The sequence below is a fragment of the Hylobates moloch genome, unplaced genomic scaffold (assembly GCF_009828535.3).
Source record: "Hylobates moloch isolate HMO894 unplaced genomic scaffold, HMol_V3 SCAFFOLD_14, whole genome shotgun sequence".
NCBI classification, from domain to species: Eukaryota; Metazoa; Chordata; class Mammalia; order Primates; family Hylobatidae; genus Hylobates; species Hylobates moloch.
The window spans coordinates 30914680-30936530 of record NW_026652289.1 but is presented as its reverse complement, the minus strand read 5'-3'; the positions used below and the strand labels follow the sequence as shown (position 1 = coordinate 30936530).

The 21851-nt window shown below is 36.1% G+C and overlaps 1 protein-coding gene across 1 annotated transcript in view; it reads left to right on the top strand.

Moving 5' to 3' along the window:
• Window positions 1-21851, top strand: part of LOC116481861 (multidrug resistance-associated protein 1-like) — an 88303-nt gene that overhangs the window by 64200 nt on the left and 2252 nt on the right. The window contains exons 19-25 of the mRNA XM_032174830.2: window positions 6329-6483; window positions 9359-9514; window positions 13988-14187; window positions 14915-15041; window positions 16382-16483; window positions 19031-19174; window positions 20450-20608. Coding sequence (XP_032030721.1) covers window positions 6329-6483; window positions 9359-9514; window positions 13988-14187; window positions 14915-15041; window positions 16382-16483; window positions 19031-19174; window positions 20450-20608 — 1043 coding nt within the window. The remainder of the gene's footprint in view (window positions 1-6328; window positions 6484-9358; window positions 9515-13987; window positions 14188-14914; window positions 15042-16381; window positions 16484-19030; window positions 19175-20449; window positions 20609-21851) is intronic.

Genomic DNA, 21851 nt, shown 5'->3' with positions numbered 1-21851 from the left:
AAAACCTAAGAATTGTCCATTTGAGGGCGAGTCAGGAAAGGGCATTCATTAGTCAATCATGCTTTCGAGGTTTAGGTTGGGTAACTGGGATAGCAATGATGACAAAAATGAGGAAAACAGGAAACCAGGAAAAAAAAAAATAGGAAACCACGAATTAAACCAGAGCCTTAATTAGTGAAGGACAGAAATGGTGAGTTCATTGTTGGACACACTTAATGGGAAGTGTTGATGAATTTTTCTATTTTTTTTCTCCAGTTTGCATACTAAAAATGCACATCTATAAGTCTGGAAATTAGGTTTCTTTATCTGTAAAATGAGGGGCTTAAACTGGATGATTTCTACATTTCTGTCAAATTCTAACATTCTAGAGCTCTTAGTTCTACTTACGCTTGGCATTATTCTGTAGAGATAATCAGTGAACCCAAGGAGTAGATAGAATCACCATGAATGAGGAACAAGAGCTATGAGAGTGAATGACAGATTCTTGAGGGGTGTCCACGTAGAGCCGATTAGTGGACTAACTTCACAGAAATTGAACAGAGATAAGTTCCTTGTCAGATGATCAGAGGGAGAGAAGGAGATAGAACAACAGCCACAATGATGTGAATGCTTGCTCCATGTCTGGAAACCCAGGTATGTTTTCACTGTTGAAGTTGAAACAAATGAAAACGCCTGTATTTGACTTGTTCTGACCCACAAAAATGGCAATTTCACATGGCTTAAGCTAACACAGTAGTTTATTTAGCATGTATCCTAATGAGGGAGGGCTGACACTCTTTACTTAAACTTTGTTACTTACGGTTTCAGTTTTATCACTTGTAAAGAATAGATATTGTTTCCTTGGTTACATCAGATATGTGTAGTGCATACCTCAAGAGTGCAACAAATGTTAGCTATTATTTAACAATAGAAAAGATAAGTAAGTATGACAAAGCCCTATGACTGGTAAGTTTTGGAGCCAGATTTGCATCCATGTCCAGCTTACTCCCAAGCCAGTGTTCTTAAAAACTAAATTGGCATTTACATGGACAGTAATGAGATATTCTACAAACACCAGGTTCTATTTCAATAGGTTTGGGAAATTGAGTTCCTCCATGAATCTCAAATCTTTTTTCTTTCTTTCATTAAAGGTTTTGAGATATTCTACAATAAAATGACCTGTTTAATTCTGTTTAACACAATGCTCCTCAAATTTGTTTGACCATGATTTTTTTTCCTTGTGTTGCTCGTTAATATATTGGAGCAACTTGTGTTCCACAGACTATACTTTGAGAAATTCCAAACTATGAGCATTGCCTTCCAAGAAACAGAAAAGTATGATGTAACAAAGGCAAAAAAAAAAAATAGTGTTTGAAGTAAATTCTCAGTCGTTCTGAAATGTTACATATCTATTAAAGAAAATTAAGAAATGATTCCTGATTATAGTCAAGGAAACATGATCAAGAGAGAAATGGAAAAAGAATACAGAGTGTAGTTAATTAAATAATTGTTTGGAAAATTCAAAAGTATAGGGTAACTAAAAGGAAGTTTTTTTTTAGAGATAATTTCTTGTGTTTGTATCAAGAGAAACAGGCGCACCTAGAGTGAGACTGGTAGGAATTCAAGTAAGAAAATATTAGAGCCATCTATGTGGAAGTTGTTATATCTTCATATTCATATCCATATGGGAAAACAGAGAGAGATGCATGATTTTGGTAATGGAAAAGTCAGATAAAACAAAAACTATGAAGCTTAGAGCCTTGCTTCTCTTTTCTCCTCTCTTATCTTATTTTTACTGTCTGGCCATTGTACTGCTTGTAACTGTCTCCATTTAAAAATAGGCAGATATTATGAGACAGATTTATGTTTGTTCTGTCATTTTGTTAACATTCACTGGGAAAAGAGATGTTCATGACAAAAATGAGATATAAGAATTATCTGCAGTATGAAAGAACAGGACTTTACAATTTCTTTGCTTTTGAATCAGTGAGAGTCAGATTTATTGACTTGCAGTTTGCAACTCAGTGAGGAAGATATAGACGTAGAAGTCTCAAATTATAGCAAGAGAAACCTCCATATATACATGAATCTCCATATCTCTGCATGTCACATATACATATGAAGGCTAAATTCACACCAATTCAGTGAAATTATGTTACAGCTTTAGAGTAGATGCAATAACCTTTGAAGAACATTTTGAGTAAATAGCATTTCTATCACATATAAAGTATGCAATTTTAGTGTCCATAATATTACTTATGTAAAGTCTTAATTTTAACTAACTGTCAGTAAATATAGAAAGATTTTATAACCAAAGAAACAGATTATGAACAGTTTTATCATAAAGATTTTTTTCCTGATTGGCTTTTGTTTAGGGTGGTCTGCAGTTGTTAGAATATTAATCTTCTCTGATTTATTGCTTCTTCACATTTTTTACATTTAAAAAAATTTTAATTTTTAAGGCTTATTAAGTGCAATTGCAAATTATGTTTCCATAAGTAAGGTGAACCTAGAAATAAAAATCTATAATTTCTGGGTTTTTTTTTTTTTTTTGTCAGAACTCAGCTCTCTTATGGAACCTGATTTAATTGAGAGCAGGCTATATTCACTGACATCATCATAGCTCATTTAGATTTTTTATTTTTTGGAACTTTAAAGCATAAACAGCACTTTCACATGTTAATACTAGAGGCCCACTATGAAGAATATAGAAGGCTAGCATTCAAATAGAACTGGAGAACTGAAGCTGAAAATGCTACATCCGTATTTTATGACAATAATAAAGATCTTACCTCATTTTTAAAAAAAGAAGTTGCCCTGAATAGTTTTTTCCCCTGAGTCTCAGCTATTTGCTTCAAATTTCTAGGATACTTGGCACATCTCTAACGTGTCGTGTTTTATGTCTCACTGTTGGGAACTTCCTTGCTCCGATCCAATGTGTAAAATACAGGCACCTTATTTTCAAAGTGTGATGATTAAGGAGCACACTGCTGCTTCCAGTTTAGGAGGGCTAAGTGGTTCATTTACTTTACTTACCTCACTAAATTCCACTGACAGGACAGTGAATAAATATAAAAGGAAAGGTGTCAGAAGACTTCACAGTAACACATTTCTATATACGGGAATATATATGGGACAGAAAATGAAGGGTAGAAGAAAACCTGTAGCCAGGAACAGATACTGGAGAAGCTGGAACAGAAGAAGGAGATGTTCAGTTGAGCCATGGAAAAACACTAAACTTATGTTCACAGGTACAGAGAGAAGAATTGAGTTTCATGGAAGTAATCAAAGTAATTCATTAGAACATTGTTCTGATGGCCCATCAGCCTCTTTTAGAACAACACTGCTACCACCACCAATGTAAACAGCCACTGTGATAGTAACAGTATGATGAAAACTAGAAAGCTGACGTTTAAAGAGGAAAGTAGGGTTTCTAGCATGTGTGACATACATAGAAGGAAGCCTCCTTATTGTGGCTTTTGGAGAAGGCTCAGCCAACATGACTCGCACCCCAGTATGAAGCCTTTCAGGGTCATACCTTTCCTCTTAAGCAGAACTTGAAGCAAACTTTTCCATTCAGGGGAGAGAAATGTTGGGGGAAATTAACATATACAACGGCAGAAGAAAGCCACGTCAGGTACCTATATTAATTAACCATGTCTTTGTCTCATATTTTCAAACTGATAATGCCCATCCAGGCAATACATTTCACTCAAACCAACAGCATAAATAAAAGTCAACAAATACAGCAGTCAGGCCCAGAAGTAAAACAACAATATTTGGAATACAATTAGACCTTCAAAATGTCTAATTACTGCTTTCAGAGATTCAAAATATTGCATCCATAAAGTAAATGTGGAATGTGCTAAAATAAGCTCGGCGTGAGAACAAGAAAACTCTTGAAAACATTTAAAGAATTTTAAAAGGTTGTACAAATGTAATATAAGTTAGAAGAAATTATGCCAAATGTACAACATTATAAACAGAGATGGAAAATGAAAGATAAGAAAAAATTACAGGTACAGTTCAAGAAGTTTAACATGTATATAAAAAGAGCTTCAGTAAATGGGGGAAAAATACTAAGTACATAATATTTTTAAAAAATACTTCCTGGCTGGGCATGGTGGCTCACGCCTGTAATTCCAGCACTTTGGGAGGCCGAGGCGGGCGGATCACGAGGTCAGGAGATGGAGACCATCCTGGCTAACATGGTGAAACCCCGTCTCTACTAAAAATTCAAAAAATTAGCCGGGCGTGGTGCCAGGTGCCTGTGGTCCCAGCTACTTGGGAGGCTGAGGCAGGAGAATGGCATGAACCCTGGTGGGCGGAGCTTGCAGTGATCCGAGATTGTGCCACGGCACTCCAGCCTGGGCAACAGAGGGAGACTCCGTCTCAAAAATAAATAATAAAATAAAATAAAAAATAAAAAACGAAAAGCTTCCCACACTGAAGAATAGAACTGCCTGTTTCAGCAACCATTCTAGTTTAGAGCAGGAAGACCGAGAATTCCAAGGGAGTAGTTTATGTTGCAGAGGGCTGGTGCTAAATAACATTAAAGAAACAGTAGGATATTTGATGAGTTTGAGTGTATTCAGAAGAGACTTTTGGCTATTGAAGTGTTTGGGAACAAATTAGCCCTAGTTACACAGAAAATTAAGCATACAGAAAAATAGTGACACAAGCTACATATTTGGTGACCTTCATGAGCAATTATGTGTTTATTGAATATTTGAGAAAAAATGGATAATCTATTGGAAAGGAAATAGGGAAGTATGGGAGGAATGGAGGAAAATAATAGAACACACTTAAGACTGAGAAAGCTAATAGCCATATGAGATATTATTTAAAAATATAAGGAAATTAGCTAAAAGAATGTAAGTTGGTGAGAAGCAACTAGTTTTGTTTTGTTGTAAACATGACCTGCAAAGGAACAAGGATCATATTGGCAACACACTTTTATTAGTAGTTTTGTATACTAGAGTGCAATGGAGCAGTTGTGTATGTGTTAAGAATCAAGAACAAACTGGCTTAAGTAACATGGAAGTGTATTGACACCCAAAGGTAAAATGCCCAGGCATAGATTTTTAAACACACTTGATCCAGAGGTTCAAATAAAGTGTTCGCAACTCTCTTAATTTTGCAGATCTACTCATTTTGTGCTGGTTGGTTTTGTTTCCAGGCTTCACATATTGATGGAAATGTATCTTTCAAAGAATTTTCTTCTGTGTCTGTGTGTGCTAATAACTGTTTTTTGGCTTCTTCCACTAAAGCTACAAGTTTACCTGATAAGTAGCTAATGCAAGAACAACCCTCCCATCAACCACTTCTCAGGAGCTTAGCACACCAAAAGAATTGTAGCCCTCACTCATTTTTTGTTTTTTAAGACAGTTATAATTTTTTTATTATTATTATACTTTAAGTTTTACGGTACATGTGCACAATGTGCAGGTTAGTTACATATGTATACATGTGCCATGTTGGTGTGCTGCACCCATTAACTCGTCATTTATATTAGATATATCTCCTAATGCTATCCCTCCCCCTTCTCCCCACCCCACAACAGGCCCTGATGTGTGATGTTCCCCTTCCTGTGTCCATGTGTTCTCATTGTTCAACTCCACCTATGAGTGAGAACATGCGGTGTTTGTTTTTTTGTCCTTGCGATAGTTTCCTGAGAATGACGGTTTCCAGCCCTCACTCATTTTATGTGTCCACTGTGGGTCAGGAAAGGGACTCTGCTTATCCTAGGGACTCCAGCTGAGGAAACGAGCCAAGCACCATTTTAAATACTGGCAGGCACTGTGCAAAGGGAATAGGACTGACACCAGCAATTAAATGTTCTAACTCGGAAGTGTCGTATATCATTTCTCTTATAATTCACGGTTCAAAACTATTCATTTGGGTCTATTAGCCAAAAGAGGGCCAGAAAGTTCAACCCTACTATGTACCAAGAAGCTGGGAGAATGGAAATATTTGGCTAAAAGCACTGATAACTAACATATTGTCCCACAGAACCTCATAAAGGTAATAGGTTGCTAAACTTCTGTGCATTAGATCGACTTTTTATCTTCTGTACATTTCTGTGTGGAACCTATGATCACAAATGGGAGCATTCTGCTGTAGCAGCATGGCAAAACATCAGTAATGTGTATTTATTTCACATGCATCATATATTATGTTTATATTTATTTTAGTCTACAATTACACATTTTAGGTATAATATTTGGGTTTTCAGTTAAAATAAATATAAATAGTTTTTATAATTAATCTTTTTACAGCAATCTTTTGAAAGCTAAAACACAAATTTCCTTATATTGTTAATATAACTGTGATAACTATGTGTGTTTAGGTCTCTTTGTCTGCTCTGGAGCCTACGTAATCACTAGAGGATCCCTGGCTGCCTCTCGAACCATGTATGTTCAACTGTTGAATAATGTACTGCACCTCCCCATCCAGTTTTTTGAAACAAATTCCACAGGCCAGATCATTAGTCGTTTCACCAAGGTAAGGAAAGACACACCTTATTAAATAGCATACATAAAAGTGACCCATATTTAGTACCTTATATTCTCACTTGTACAAAATATTATGTGTTTTATATAGATTTCATTGTTAAATATATTTCTAAGCCTTAGGACATCTATAACTGATGTACAACAGTCACATTTTGTACATATAATTAAAATAACACTTGAAAAATTACTTAAAGAATCCAAGAAACACATGTGCTTTGAGATGTACCACTCTAATTCTTACACACATCGAGTTTGAGAATCACTGCTTTAGGCTAAGAAGGGAAAGAAAATGTAAGTCGGCCAGGCACGGTGGCTCACGTCTGTAATCCCAGCACTTTGGGAGGCCAAGGTAGGCGGATCACATGAGGTCAGAAGTTCGAGACCAGCCTGACCAACATGGAGAAACCCTGTCTCTACTAAAAATACAAAATTAGCCAGGCGTGGTGGCACATGCCTGTAATCCCAGCTACTCGGGAGGCTGAGGCAGGAGAATCGCTCGAACTTGGGAGGTGGAAGTTGTGGTGAGCCGAGATTGCGCCATTGCACTCCAGCCTGGGCAACAACAGTGAAACTCCATTGAAAGGAAGAAAGGAAGAAAGGAAGGAAGGAATGAAGGAATGAAGGAAGGAAGGAAGGAAGGAAGGAAAAGAAAGAAAGAAAGAGAGAGAGAGAAAGAAAGAGAAAGGAAGGAAGGAGAGAGAAAGAAAGAGAGAGACAGAGAGAAAGGAAGGTGAGAGAAAGAAGAAAAAAGAGAGAAAGAAAAAGAGAGAGAAAAAGAAGAAAAGAAAGAAAAAGAAAGGAAGGAGAGAGAAAGAGAGAGAGAAAGAAAGAAAAAGAAAGAAGGAAAGAAAAAGAAAGAAAAGAGAGAGAGAAAGGAAGAAGAGAGAAAGAGAGAGAAAGAAAAAGAAGAAAAGAAAAAGAAAGAAAGAGAAAGAAAGAAAGTAAGAAAGTTAATGTGGAGATATCTAGACTTTAAAAACATCCTGCCTTTAAGAAAACATAACATCACTTATGGTGAATGGGGAATGAGTTGAGATTTTCAGCGTGTCTCTGCTTGTCTGTAGGAGTTTTCTCATTGTGTCTACTATAAAATGCTTCTGATAGAACTATCCAATAAAGATAAAATGCAAGCCATGTATATGATTTTAAATTTCCTGGTAGCCATAATAAAGAAGTAAAATAAAACACAATGGAAAGAATTAATTGTGATAATACATTTTATTTAACACAGTATATCCAAAACCTTATTCCCAACTGTAATTAATATAAAATTATTGATTAAACTTTATACTTTTTTGTACAAAGTATTTTAAATCTGGTTTTTATCATGTGCTTATAGCATATCTCAATTTGCAATAGCCACGTTCCAAGTGTTCAGTAGTCACATATTGCTAGTGGTCCCTATATTAAGATGCACAAGTCCATAACCTCAAAGTGTATTAACACATTTCTATGTATATGTAAAAACATGGTGGGTATATAAAGGGAAGTGAAGATAAAACACAAAAATAAAAATGAAAGTACCTAACATAATAAATTTCTAATGTAATATTAAATCTTGCTTAATTGTACCAATGTACATACTGTTTTTTGAAAAATTATAGAAGAGTTTGATCACCACCATTCTGTTTCTGCCAGAAGACATTTCTGACTACAACCCTAGTGATTTATTATCATTTTTATATAGTAAAATTTCAAATGACTGAGCCTTAAGCAGATGGGAGTATGGGCAGGTAAATTCAAAATAGGAAATTCTATGTGAATACGATACTGTTACACTGTTTGCTATATGAAATAACCAGGGAACTCCCAAAAGAGGGTAGAATTGACAAAATTTCATCTCTGTTTTTTATATCAGTTTTGTCCTGAACTGAGTAGGTCATCCAGTCAAGGTTCAGAGTCTTAGTATTCCCTAGCATCTCTCAGGTCATACCTTGTACCACAAACAGATTAAGTTATATGCAACAAAGTGTAAAACAGGCTGCGTGTGGTGGCTCACACCTGTAATCCCAACACTGTGGGAGGCAGAGGCAGGTGGATCACTGAGACCAGCCTGGTCAACATGACGAAACCCCACCACTACTAAAAATATAAAAACTGGCTGGACATGGTGGCTCATAACTGTGTAATCCTAGATAGGTGGGAGGCTGAGGCACGAGAATTGCTTGAACCTGGGAGGCAGAGGTTTGCAGTGAGCCATTATCGCACCACTGTACTCCAACTTGGGTGACACAGCGAGACTTTCTCTCAAAAAAGAAAAAAAGAGTACAAATCAATGCATGACCTTCCCATTGTCCTTCTCTCGTTCCTGTTGGCCACTCCATCTTTCAGTTCATAATTTTATAAATGAAGATTATTTTGTTGTCCTGCCTCTTCTGATATGAGTAGGATCCAGTTACCCAGGAAGGCCACTGAACATGTTCGTAGTTGATAACAATGCCCCAGGAGTGATTTACCAATTTTGAGTCATAAACAATGGTAGCCCAATGCCCCAAATACTGGAATTAAAAAAAAACAGCTATTGAATAATGGACTGTTTTTTTGTTTTTGTTTTTGCTTTTTTGATCAAAGTCTGACTTTAATTGTATAATTAATTGCCACGTAGTGGTCATTGGGAAACACAAATTGCTTGATGATAAGTATCTTGAAATTAGAACAGCCTTTTAATTGTTATAGTCGACTACAGGGGAAAAATATATGGGGGATGAGCAAAGATCATGTAGTTAGATTTATTTATGAAATCAGTAGATTGTCATACCTGGGTAAACATTTTTAATTTTGCCATTGAATAATATATTTCTTCTTTCTCTCATTTTAAACTGTAAAAAGTTAAAAATAAAGTGACCTAATATCAAATTTTTCAGGACATATTTATAATTGACATGCGTTTGCATTACTATTTACGGCTGTGGGTGAATTGTACACTGGATGTTGTTGGAACAGTTTTGGTCATTGTGGGAGCTTTGCCCCTCTTCATTCTGGGGATTATTCCCTTAGTGTTCTTCTATTTCTCTATACAAGTAAGTGCATACATTTTTATTTGTATTAATAACTTATACGTTCACAATCAAATGTAGTTTCGGACCCACTTAAACCTCCTCTTTGTCCAGGTTCTCTAAGAAGCAGAGTCAAAGAAAGGAATAGATGTACTAGAGATTTACTGGGGGAAATGCCTGTAAAAGATAAAGGAGAGGGAGCAGAAGAAGGCTGGGCTGAGCAAGCCCTCAGACAGTGACCCAGGCTGAGTCCCTGTGAGGGAGAAAAGGAAAGAAGACGGGATTGGGTAACAAGGGTCTTGGACTACAGGACAGTCCTACAACAGGTTCAACAGGAAGTTCTCAGTCACAGTTGCCCGTTGGAGAGTCTTATGTGCACTTTCAGCCAGTACTCAGTCACTGGCTGGCCTCTATGCTAATACAGCAGTGGATCCATCAGTGCAGTGGCAGGGGCTGTCAGTCAGCTATGCCCCTGCAGCAGGAGAGCTGGGGCCTGCATTTTTATGCCCACCACAAAACCTGCATGTTGTAATTTTAGCAGAAAATTAATTTCCCTGCATATCCAAGAGAGAAACAGATACTGCCTTTTTGTCCTGTTTTTTCAGACATCACCTGTCCCTTCCAGACAAACAATTGCTGGAAGAGCTAAATATGGTTCTCATGATACTTACATGATATCTTCATATTAAAATGGGATCATCCAATTTAAACTGCAAAATTATGTCACTGTAAGGCTACAGTGGAAAACAAAATTTCTTAGCATTTTTTTCTTCAGCGATCAAACAAAGCAATTTTATTAAACAATGAAAGAAATCAATTAAAATGGATGTCTTTATTATCTTTATTATTTTACAAGAAACCATGACAGCTTTTGGTTTAAAAAAAGTTTATAGCTTCATACAGAAATGACTCACATAAAAGAAATTTCTCCAGCTCGCTCCTACACTATGACATAAAAGTTCTTTTCATATTCACAGATTTATACACCTTATTTCTGTTCCCATAACTTTTTTTGACACTTATACCAAGGTACTAGTCAAACATGAAAGAACTATAAATAGATGAATTTTTCAAATGTATGATACCAAGAGTTTATTATTATAAAACATTTTAAACATCTTTTTACATTGCCTTTACCAAAGTATGCAGTTTTTTAATTACAGGCTTAATCCACAAATAAAGGGTGAAAATTTAAAGACAGTTGCAGAAATAACTATTTCCCATTTATTTTATTTATCTTGGCAATAAGGACTTCAATAAAAGATGAAATTAGTTTAAGTAAACAGAAAAACAAAAGTAGATTATAGGTATAAATGGAGCTCAGACTGAATCCAAAATAATGAATGTATATTTTTCCACTCCATATTTTAGTTGATTATCCTCAAATATGCAATCTACTATGAAAACGTAATCCTTGCATTTGTTGGAGATTTTAAGTGAAGTACAAAATACAGAGAAAATTACCCATTATTTCTAAATTTTCGGTGAAATTCCTATATTAAAATAATATTTATTCCAAAGCATGATTTCTTTATCCTGATAGTTTCAATCGGTAATACACAAAGTAAAATCAATGCTGAAGCATATTTTAAATATAGAAGTATCTGAGGCTCTTTTCACAAAAAGATTCTTAGAATTTAATGCTTTTCAAAAACCCAAGTTTTAAAATTCATGTTAGAGTTTAGTCTGCTCAAGCCAGACTACAAATGATTTTCTCATTTCCATACCTATACTCCATTATTCTCCCTACTTCACATCTTTTCCCTGTTCTTTCTGTCTGTCCCGATCTTGCTTGACGTTGATGGCCTAGGTCATTTTCCATTTTCTGTGTGGCGCATTCTCTATCACAATAGTGGAAAAAGAACTGACTCCTTATCTGCTATTCTAATATCTACTATTATGGATTTATTACACTGCTGGCATATACTGATGGTATAATACATCCAGAATATATGAAAATGTAAGTGCTCTGGGGGCAGAGGCTATGTTTTATATATATTGTAAAAATCTAGAAAAAAAGCACTCATGTGGCAAATGAAATTTTATGTGTTGGTCTCCTGTCTGGTAAACTATAACTGAGTTGTCAGGAGTAAAAAGGAGTCTAGAAATCATGTCTCATTAGGGGGAGTCATATAGGATGAGGTCTGAATTTGGATGCAGGAACTTGGAGTGCTAGTCATCTTCCTCACTCGCCTGCCTGGGACATCATTTCCCTTTCTAGGCTCCATTTCTTTCCCCTGTGAAATAAAAGGTTTGATTTAGATGTGTGCTATGTACAGTGTAGTTCCTGGACCCACGGGCCATAGCCCAGACCTATTGGGTCAGAATGTCCTAAGGCAGGGCCCAGAAACCTGCCTTTCAACGAACCCTTCAGGCAGGTGATTCTTACTAAAGTACGAGAAGCATTGATCTAGATAAAATTTCTTAAACCAGATTCCCCAGAGAGCTGCATGAAAGAACATGGATTCTACAGTTCACTGAAAATTTATCAGAAGATCCAAGTGTGTATGCATGTTTACATTTGTCTAGGGAAAGCATTTTACCCTTATTTATCTACTCACATGGTCTGTGACCCCAATAAGATATTCCCTAATCTAGGCAATCTCTTAAATCCCTTTACAGCCTCAGAATGCCGTAGTCCTCTGTATTCTTCAGAGCACTTAGCATAGATTAGAGTTCAGCTGTAGACTACCAGGCTGCATGTAACCTGAGATATGTTTTTGTTTAGCTTGCTCAGTGCTTTTACCAAATGTAGACATTTTAAAATCAGGGATTTTACATACAATTCCAGATTTAAAATTTTCCTGAAAATTGTGCAAGACCTCATAACTCTTGATTTTCATTTCCAATTGGTAGCAATTTTCTGGGGCTAATTAATAATCCAGTTAATACAGGGCATGCTCCATCCAGCTCCCCACAGTCCTACCTATCCTAATTGTCCTCAACTTCAAGCCAAGGGGAAATAGATAACTTATAATTGTGACTGTAGTGGAAATTTTTGAAGAAAAAAATAAAAAATATTATTTTTCTGTAATTATGTTTAAGTACAAAATAACATTGTGCATTTGGTCTGCTTCCCTCATTCAGTGAGTTAACTGTTCTGTCACATTTTCAACATGTAACATAGAGCTTTCTTCATAGTAGGTACTCAATAATGGTCATTTGAGAACATTGTCGAAGTGAAATTTTGCCCAATTATGTTCTTGTTGTGCTGTCCAGAATTGGCGCTTTTTTTTTTTGAGACAGGGTCTCACTCTGTAACCCAAGCTGGAGTGCAGTGGCATGATATGATCTCAGCTCACTGCAACCTCTGCCTCCCAGGTTCAAGCGATTCTCCTGCCTCAGCCTCCTGAGTAGCTGAGACCACAGGCCGTCACCACCACAGCAGGCTAATTTTTGTATTTTTGGTAGAAATGCGGATTCACTATGTCGCCCAGGCTGGTCTCGAACGCCTGAGCTCCAGTGATCTGCCTGCCTCGGCCTCCTGAAGTGCTGGGATTACAGGCGTGAGCCACCGCTCCCAGCCTCAGAATTTGGGCTTTTTACCATTACAAGGGCACACGAGTTTCCCAAGCCTTCTGTAACAAAGTGCTACCAACTGGGTGGCTTAAAACAACAGAAACGTATTCTCTCACAATTTTTAAAAATCTGTTTGTTTTATTTTATTTTATTTTATTTTTATGAGACAGGGCCTGGCTCTGTCACCCAGGTGGTAGTGCAGTGGCATGATCATAGCTCACTGCAGTCTCAAGCTCCTGGGCTCAAGTGTCAAGTGATCCTCCCGCCTCAGCCTCTCGAGTAGCTAGGCCCACAAGCATGCACCACCACATCTGGATAATATATTTATATTTTGCTTTTTGTAAAAACAAGGTCTTCATGTATATTTATTTATATAACTTTTTGTAAAAACAAGATCTTCCTACATTGCCCAGGCCGGTCTCAAACTCCTGGGCTCTAGCAACCCTCCTGTCTTGGCCTCCCAAAGTGTTGGCATTATAAGCATGGGCACCACACTTGGCCTCTCTCACAGTTCTAAAGGCCAGAAGTCTAAAATCAATATATAGGCAGAGTTGATTCCTTCTGGAGGCTTTGAGGGAAAATCTCTTTCATGCTCCTCTCCTAGCTTCTGCTGGTGGTCAACAATCCTGATATTTTCATTGGCTTCTAAACACATAACTTCAATGTCTGCCACTGGCAGAGATGGTGTTTTCCCTGTGTCTATGTCTTCTTTTTTGTCTTTTATAAGGATACCCAACATTGGATTTAGGGTCCACCCTACATCCAGGGTGATGTCATCTTGAGATCCTTAACTTAATTACATGTGTAAAGATGCTATTTCCGAATAAGGTCACATTCACAGATGCGGGGGGTTAGGACTTGTATCTGACTTTTGGGGAGTCACTTTTTAAATCACAACACAAGGGTCTTGTAGTTTTTGAACTATTGAAGCAATTTCTGCTACATCTTTCCGACTGCTTCTTTCTGTCTTCTGATTAGAGATACTATGTGGCGAGCTCTCGGCAAATCCGGAGGTTGACAGGAGCGTCCCATTCTCCTGTCATTTCCCACTTTAGTGAGACTTTATCAGGAGTGTCCACCATCAGAGCATTTGGACATGAACAGAGGTTTATCCAGCAATTCAAAGATGTGGTGAATGAAAACTTGGTCTGTTTCTACAATAACGTAATTTCCAACCGGTAAGTCCCATCAATACCCAGACTAGGATCAATCTCTTCTTAGACATCTTGCTCACTGACTTCTAAACAGAGGGTTTTGAAATGGTATTTCATCCAAGTTTTAGAAGTATGTATTAATAAGACAAATATTTTCCAGTATTTAATGTACATTTAAATTAAATTATATCTATTTATATTCACATGAAAAGTACATACTATTTAATATGAAAAAGGTGCTTTTAGAATTACTCATGACATAATTCTACATTGTGTTTTATATTTTTAGAATATATTTTATTTGTATACACTGTTTTGTAAAATTTTTGAGTTCGAAGTTATAATTTCATATAAGGGAGAAAAATGAAATATTAAACAGCAGTTGAGCACATTTCAATTTTTAAAGACTAATTTTATTATATTAAAAAGTATATGCAACTGGAAGGGAATTGATTTTCCAATAGGATTTAAAAAATGCAATACATCATTATAGCTGGTGTTATTTTGCTTTTAAATTCAGATCAAGTTTTAAAGCAAAGTTCTGCAAAAGTAAAATGCATTTTCATGCAGATGAATTCTTTAAGTTATCATATGATGATCCTATGTTTGATTGAGTTCCAAGTAAGTCGGGGAGAAAAAAGAAAGCAGCTATTGCTGTTTATGTCTCGATTTCCCAGAGGAGAGGGTTAGTACTAAATGCACCAAAACTTTTTCATCTCAGTTACTCATGAATATATTCCATCTATCACAGGTGGCTGTCTGTTAGACTTGAATTTCTTGGCAACTTAATTGTGCTTTTTGCTGCACTGCTTGCTGTGCTGGCTGGCAATTCTATAGATTCAGCAGTAGTTGGTTTGTCTGTATCCTATGCCCTAAATGTAAGTAATAATGATTTTTGTGGTATATGGTATGTTTATAATCCAGTTAATTAAACACTCTTCTTCTTTGCTTGTCTGAATTATATATTGTATTAACTAAGTAATGAGAGACAAATCTGGATCGCCCTGGAGGCTCATTTCCTTCTCTATTTTGTCAGTAGCAGGAAGCTAGCTCAGTAATTCTAAGTTAACTTATAGGAAGAACAGGCTGATACTCAAGGCTGAGTGCTAAAAGACCAGGAAACTCCTGCTATTCTGTAGTTACTCAGAAGTTTCCTGCTCTCCTGTCCTGGTGGATTTATAGAGTATTACAAGGGTAGGGTCCCTCTCCAACACAGCTGGTGTATCTCATTTGCTCAGCCTAAGCAAGAAGATAATTCTCTAGGGAGAATATATTTGCTGTTTCTCTTCGGCTTGTAAGTTTTTCCCTAATAAACCCTATTTGATATTACACTGCAATGCCCCCTTTTTAAAACAGCAAATGCCCTAAACTGCTTCCACATTATGTAGAAGTCTATGTGATTGTGTTATATACTCTTGGTCCCATATCCAAAAACCTTGAGCCAGTTGCATTTCAGAATTCAGAATTTAGGCTTCTAGAAAGGAAATATGTACACAGCCATATCCAGCGTCTGGTTCAGAAGCCCATAATCAAACACTACTGCATGTACACCCTAACTGGATTAAGTAAATGCTTTGAAGAGCCCCATATCAGTTCAAGTCAGGTGAGCTATGAAATGAGTTGGCACCAAACTCAAGAAAAAAATTGGATTGTACAAGTTTCTTGACTTTTAGAATTCTGTTCAAAGTTACACCCTTAGAGAACCTACATTTGGGAATAGAGTGAGAAGAAAATATAGTTTCATTTTTTTTTAAATAGGGGAGCAGGAATAGTTAGAAAGCCAGGAGAATCTTCCTTCTGATGGAAGGTAGTGAAGAATGCCAAAGTGTTTGCACACTATTTTTTTTCTCATTTAGGATGCACATTTTTTTGAGGCATATCCCATCAATCTTGGTATTCATCATTCCTTATACCCACTACGCACTTCTTGCATATATGCTGAATTATGGTCTATTTTATCCCAAGTAATTCCATTATTTATGATATTAATGAGTTCAGTATCCTTAAACACAAATATGCATATGAAGAAATATGCTTACTTCTAGAGCCGCTAAATAATAATCAAAAGATATAAAGTATATGAGATAGTATGTGACAAGCTCTCAGCAGATTCAAGAAATGAAAAGTGAAACTCTATAAAAAATAAAGTATTATTTATATTACATAAAAAACTAAAGAACATGCATTAAGCTCTTGTTTCCTCCCCCATGCCCCCCAGATAACTCATTCTCTGAATTTTTGGGTAAAGAAAGCGTGTGAAATTGAAACCAACGCAGTTGCTGTTGAAAGAGTTTGTGAATATGAAAATATGGATAAAGAGGTAAGCACGCCTCCTGTAATCCCAGTACTTTGGGAGTCGTGGGAGGATCACTGAAGTTCAAGAGTTCAAGACGAGCCTGGTCAAAATAGTGAGATTCTGTCTCTACGAAAATAAATAAATAAATAAATAAAGTAGGTAAGCTGGGTATGGTGGCTTATGCCTTTAATTCAAGCTACTTGGGAGGGTGAGGTAGGAGAATCCCTTCTGCTTGGGAGTTCAAGGTTGCAGTGAGCTTTGATCATGCCACTGCACTCTAGCTTGAGTGATAGAGCAAGATCCTGTTTAATAAAAAAAAAAAAGTATGAGAAAAAAAAGAGGTAAGCACTCCTAAATAATCAATAAATGGATTGGATACAGGAGTAGGACATTGTAATGTACCATAAATTGACGTTTAAAAAAAATGTTAAGCAAACCTGCATTTCCAAATTCATGTGATATTCAGTGTTTCAATGAAATTAAAACCAAAATTGTTATAAAGTGGCCTATTATTTTATATATCATTAAAATAGAAATAAAAATACTTCTAATTAAATTAGGATACACCCTAAATTATAAGATATATCCCTACTTCAATGAGTTATAAAAATGCAAGATGATATCTTGTTTCTAAAAGGCACAGTGATTTGTCCTCTACTGGTGTATAGAGTAAAATATACAACTTGCAATTATAACTTTGTGGGGATTTTACAGTGATAAAAGTGTCTTAATATAGTCAACTCATAATTATTTAGATTCTGCACAATTCTAAATTAATTACATTTTATTGCTTATACCTTCTGTTCTATTTACTCATCATTAATATCTCTGTGAATGGGAAGGGAGAGGAGAATAAATCGGTCTGTTTTGTTCCCTGTAACTGTAATTTGGGAGGGTGAAGAGTTATTGCAACTATTGACAGAGTATAATATTTAAGTTTCTAAAACACTTTACTCATCTGGATTACTTCTGCTTCCAAATTCTATTAATTAACAGGGCAGATGACAAAGGTGACTTGAATTTCTGTTTCTTCTTCAACCCACCTAGGAAGCTATCTTTCTTTTTTATCTTGTAACTCTTCCTCTTTTGCTCATGAATCTGAGGAACAGGTACCTCCTCCAAAGAAAAATCTGACATTTCCCATTGCATTTTTGGTAATATCTCTTCCTGTCTTCTCTCAGATCTTACTCTATTAACCACCTTTTCTAATTCCCACTCCCTTGCAGTCCCTCTCAGCCTGTAACTATGCCAAAATACTTTCTACATTCTCCAATTCCTACCTGAACTTTGAATTTTCCTCTGGATTTTTCCCCAGGTCTTGTCTTTCCTTCTCAAAGAAATTTCATGAAAGATTAGTCTACCTTCACAATCTTCAGTTACCAATATTCAACTTGTTCAGTCATCTCATGGCTAATATCAAATATTATTTTTCTATATTTTCTAAATTTTTGCTTATAAGATATATTTCTTTCACATTAGAAAAAGATGATAAAAATATGTGTGTACACACATTTAAACAAACAAAAATCTTTATGTAATTTGATGCAAGTTGTGACAAATACTGCTACAAAAACTCTTGATGTGGAAGGATAAATGTGTTCAAATAAACTTATTCAGCCCTCTACACCTGTTTCTCTGCTTTCCATTACAGAAAAATTCTTTTGCAAAGTTGCCTGTACTTGCTTTTCTATTTCATTTTCTCTGATTCATTTTTGGACCCTCGCCAAACAGGCTTCTGATTCCACTATTCCACTGAACCTTCCCTCATGCAGATCACAACGGGTTCTTTCTCAGTCCTCACATTACCTGATCTATCATTTGATGTTAGCCATCATTCCCTCTCCCATGAAACACTTTACCTCACTGCCCAGTCATCACACAGTCTTGTGTGTTCTTTTACCTCGTGCTTCCTCCAGTATTCACACAGGCCCCTGTCTTAGGTCTTGGGCACAACTAATTAGATCCAAATCGTTACTAAACCCTTTGCCTAGAATGTTCTTCCATTGGTATCCACCTAGCGTTTTCTCTGACCACAGTCAGCAAAGCCTTTCCTAACTACCCTGCTTTAAATGACACCTCCTCCTTTTCCCAACCCTGGCTGTTTCTTGTCTTACAAAACTTTATTATCATTCAACATGGCTGCATATGTTATATGGTTCTTTTTGTCTGTCCCCACTACACCCCATAAGGGAAATAATTTGTATCTGTTTTTCTCACTGCGGAACCTCCAGCGACTAAAATAGTGACTGACACAGCAAACCTTTGAGGAATGAATGAATGACAAGCTGTCCTTATCTCAGCTAAAATTTCAAGTTATTTTTTCTTAATAACTTGATAGGAGATGAGAAGTCTTGTTACCTCAAAATATTTATTTCTAATATTTTTTTATAGCTAGATAAGTTTCATGTTGGTAACATTTAAAACTATTTTCAGAAGATCATAATATCCACAAATGTCTTTCATCATTTATATTCACTTTTGTTACCTGCATAAGAATTATTTTGGGGGGAGGGATTTTTTAATTATAATTGTTGTTTAAAGTATTTATTTTTTGTTTGTTTTTGTTTTAAGGCACCTTGGATAATGTCTAGAAGACCTCCATTACAATGGCCCAATAAAGGTGTAGTGGAATTTATTAATTATCAGGCTCGATACCGAGATGATCTTGGTTTAGCACTGCAAGATATCACTTTCCAGACTCATGGGGAAGAGAAGGTATCATATATATTTCATATGTTTTGGTTTCCCTCTTATCTGATTGCATTCATTGTTGAGTATAATATGATATTGAATATAAGGTGGTCTTTTGTTACACAAAAGTAATAAAGACGTGGTTGGTGTGTACTGAATAAATTTTCCCTCTATAAAAAATACATTTCTTAATTAAATTGCTCATATACTACTGTGAAACACAACTTCGGTGTACTTAGTTTTTACTTCCTCTATAAAGTGAATTGCAACAATAAGTAAATTGTTACCCCAACCGCAATAAATCCCTATGTTTGACTATTCGTATACTCAAAGACATCATGTTTTCCAAAACCGTTAAAGAGATGGGAAAATGCTTGAAATGCACTTCAGTTAACACAAGCAACTTACAAAGCTATCGATAGTATATGATATTAGTTTTATGCTTTAAAAAAGCAAACAGACACATTAGCAAAAATATTTTTGGAGCAGAAATATTTTTGGAACAGACAAATCATTCTGAAATTTTCATTACCCCAATGAATTCAACAGATTTCTGTTTTTTCTGATGTATTTTGTTAGACTTAAGATTTTGTATTAGGGTAAACCAACCACTTTAATATTCTATCTGCCTAACATTCCTATTAATACCAAGACACAAATCAGCAATCAGAAGATACGGCTCTTTAGTTCTCATGGTCATAGGGAAACGTTTAATCACTGGGATGTTTATGACAAGATGATTATTTTGGCCAGGAGTCAAAATCCTTAAACACTATTTTTGGTTACCCATAATAGTTTTAATGCAGAGTTCCTTTGATACACCAGGGAAATTTACAGACATTCCTTTGGATTTTCTAGTCTATCTGGCAAAAGATTCCGGTGCCCTATTTGTTTCTTTGCTTGTTTCAATGAAGGGAAGATAGAGAAAATCTGTTTTCTGAAAATCTCAATAAAACCACTCATTATCATTGCTTCTTTTGCCCTAACCTTTAATGGGTAGTTCAGGGGTGGTTCAGGAATGATCTGTTTTTCCTGGGTCTGCTGGGAATCTTTGGTGAGGAAGTGACTACATTACTCAGAACTAAAGGAAAAACACAGATTAGTCAGAGTCTTTCCAGCAAATGAAGAGTATTTGGATAAAGACTGGTCCTTAGAAGTCACCTGACATCTTCCACGCCCATCAAGGTTAGTCTTGTTGACAAAATTGGATCCCACTGACCTGACACCTAATACATTTGTTGCCAGTGCAAAGGCCTTGTTTCCTTACAAAAAATCGAGTTTATGATTATTTCATTACAGATTGGAATTGTGGGCAGGACTGGAGCAGGCAAATCCACACTATCAAATTGCTTATTTAGAATTGTGGAGAGAGCAGGAGGCAAAATTATTATTGATGGAATTGATATATCAACTATTGGACTTCATGACCTTCGTGGCAAACTTAATATTATTCCACAGGTAAAGCCTACGTTGCCATAGGCTTTTTTAATCCACTCCAAGTAAATCTGTTTTCTTTCTTTTTAAAAATCTGTTCCTTCCAAGTCGAAATTCATTGTTCGAAGCCACATCATTTTAAATGGAATATATGAAAAACTGCTTTGTAATTGAACCCTCTTTAAACACCCTTATCATAAAGCATTCTACCTAAGAGCATTTATCTATTTGAAAAACCAGTACATCTTTTTGATAAAATTTCCTTCATAATAGTAAGTGCAAATAAAATTCCAATAAATAGATCAGACTGAAACACATTGATTTTTTTGAAAGAAATATTACTGAAGTTTTTGCTTAGTTGTTAGAGTGTAGAATTTTGACTCTTTTTCACTTGAAGTTTAGAAACATTAAAAAAAAAGAACAGTAATTCAGTTAGATCTCTTTTCTCAAGTTCTTTGATTTTTCCATCTGTGGAATCAAAGGAACTTGATCATTAAGGGGCATGCAAACTAGCTTAAAAATATGCCTCTTAAGTCAAAGATGAAATACTCAGCTGAAACTGGGTGCGGTGGCTCACGCCCGTAATCCCAGAACTTTGGGAAGCCAAGGCAGGTGGATCATCTGAGGTCAGGAGTTTGAGACAAGCCTGGCCAACACGGTGAAACCCCGTCTCAACTAAAAGTACATAAATTATCCGGCCATGATGGTGCACACCATGTACTCGGGAGTAATCCCAGGTACTCGGGAGGCTGAGACAGGAGAATTGCTTGAACCTGGGAGGCGGAGGTTTCAGTGAGCCGAGATTGCGCCGCTGCCCTCTAGCCTGGGCAACAGAGCTAGACTCTGTTTCAAAAAAAAAAAAAAAAAAAATCATTGTACTGTTTTCTAAAAATCTATTAAAATACTAATTTTAATATATTAAAATGTTGTATTGTTTAGACGTATACTTGTATTCGTGCATTTACTTCAAAACAAATTTGAGTAAAATCTGGAATTCTGGAAGGGAAAAAAATTCGTGAAAAAAAAGAGACATCAGTCGTTCCTCTCTTATAGATAGAGTAAAATATAGTTTCACTAGGCATCTTGGTGTAGCATAAAGAAAATGAACTCAATCCTCTTCGAATTCTCTTCAATCACTAACTTACCTTCGTGTGGTGTAGACAAGAACTCTTTGGAACCTCCAGCTCACTCCCTGTGAAATAAGAATACTAACTTCTATCTTTCTGAGTTGGTATACTGATTGATAATATTATATACCTACTATATT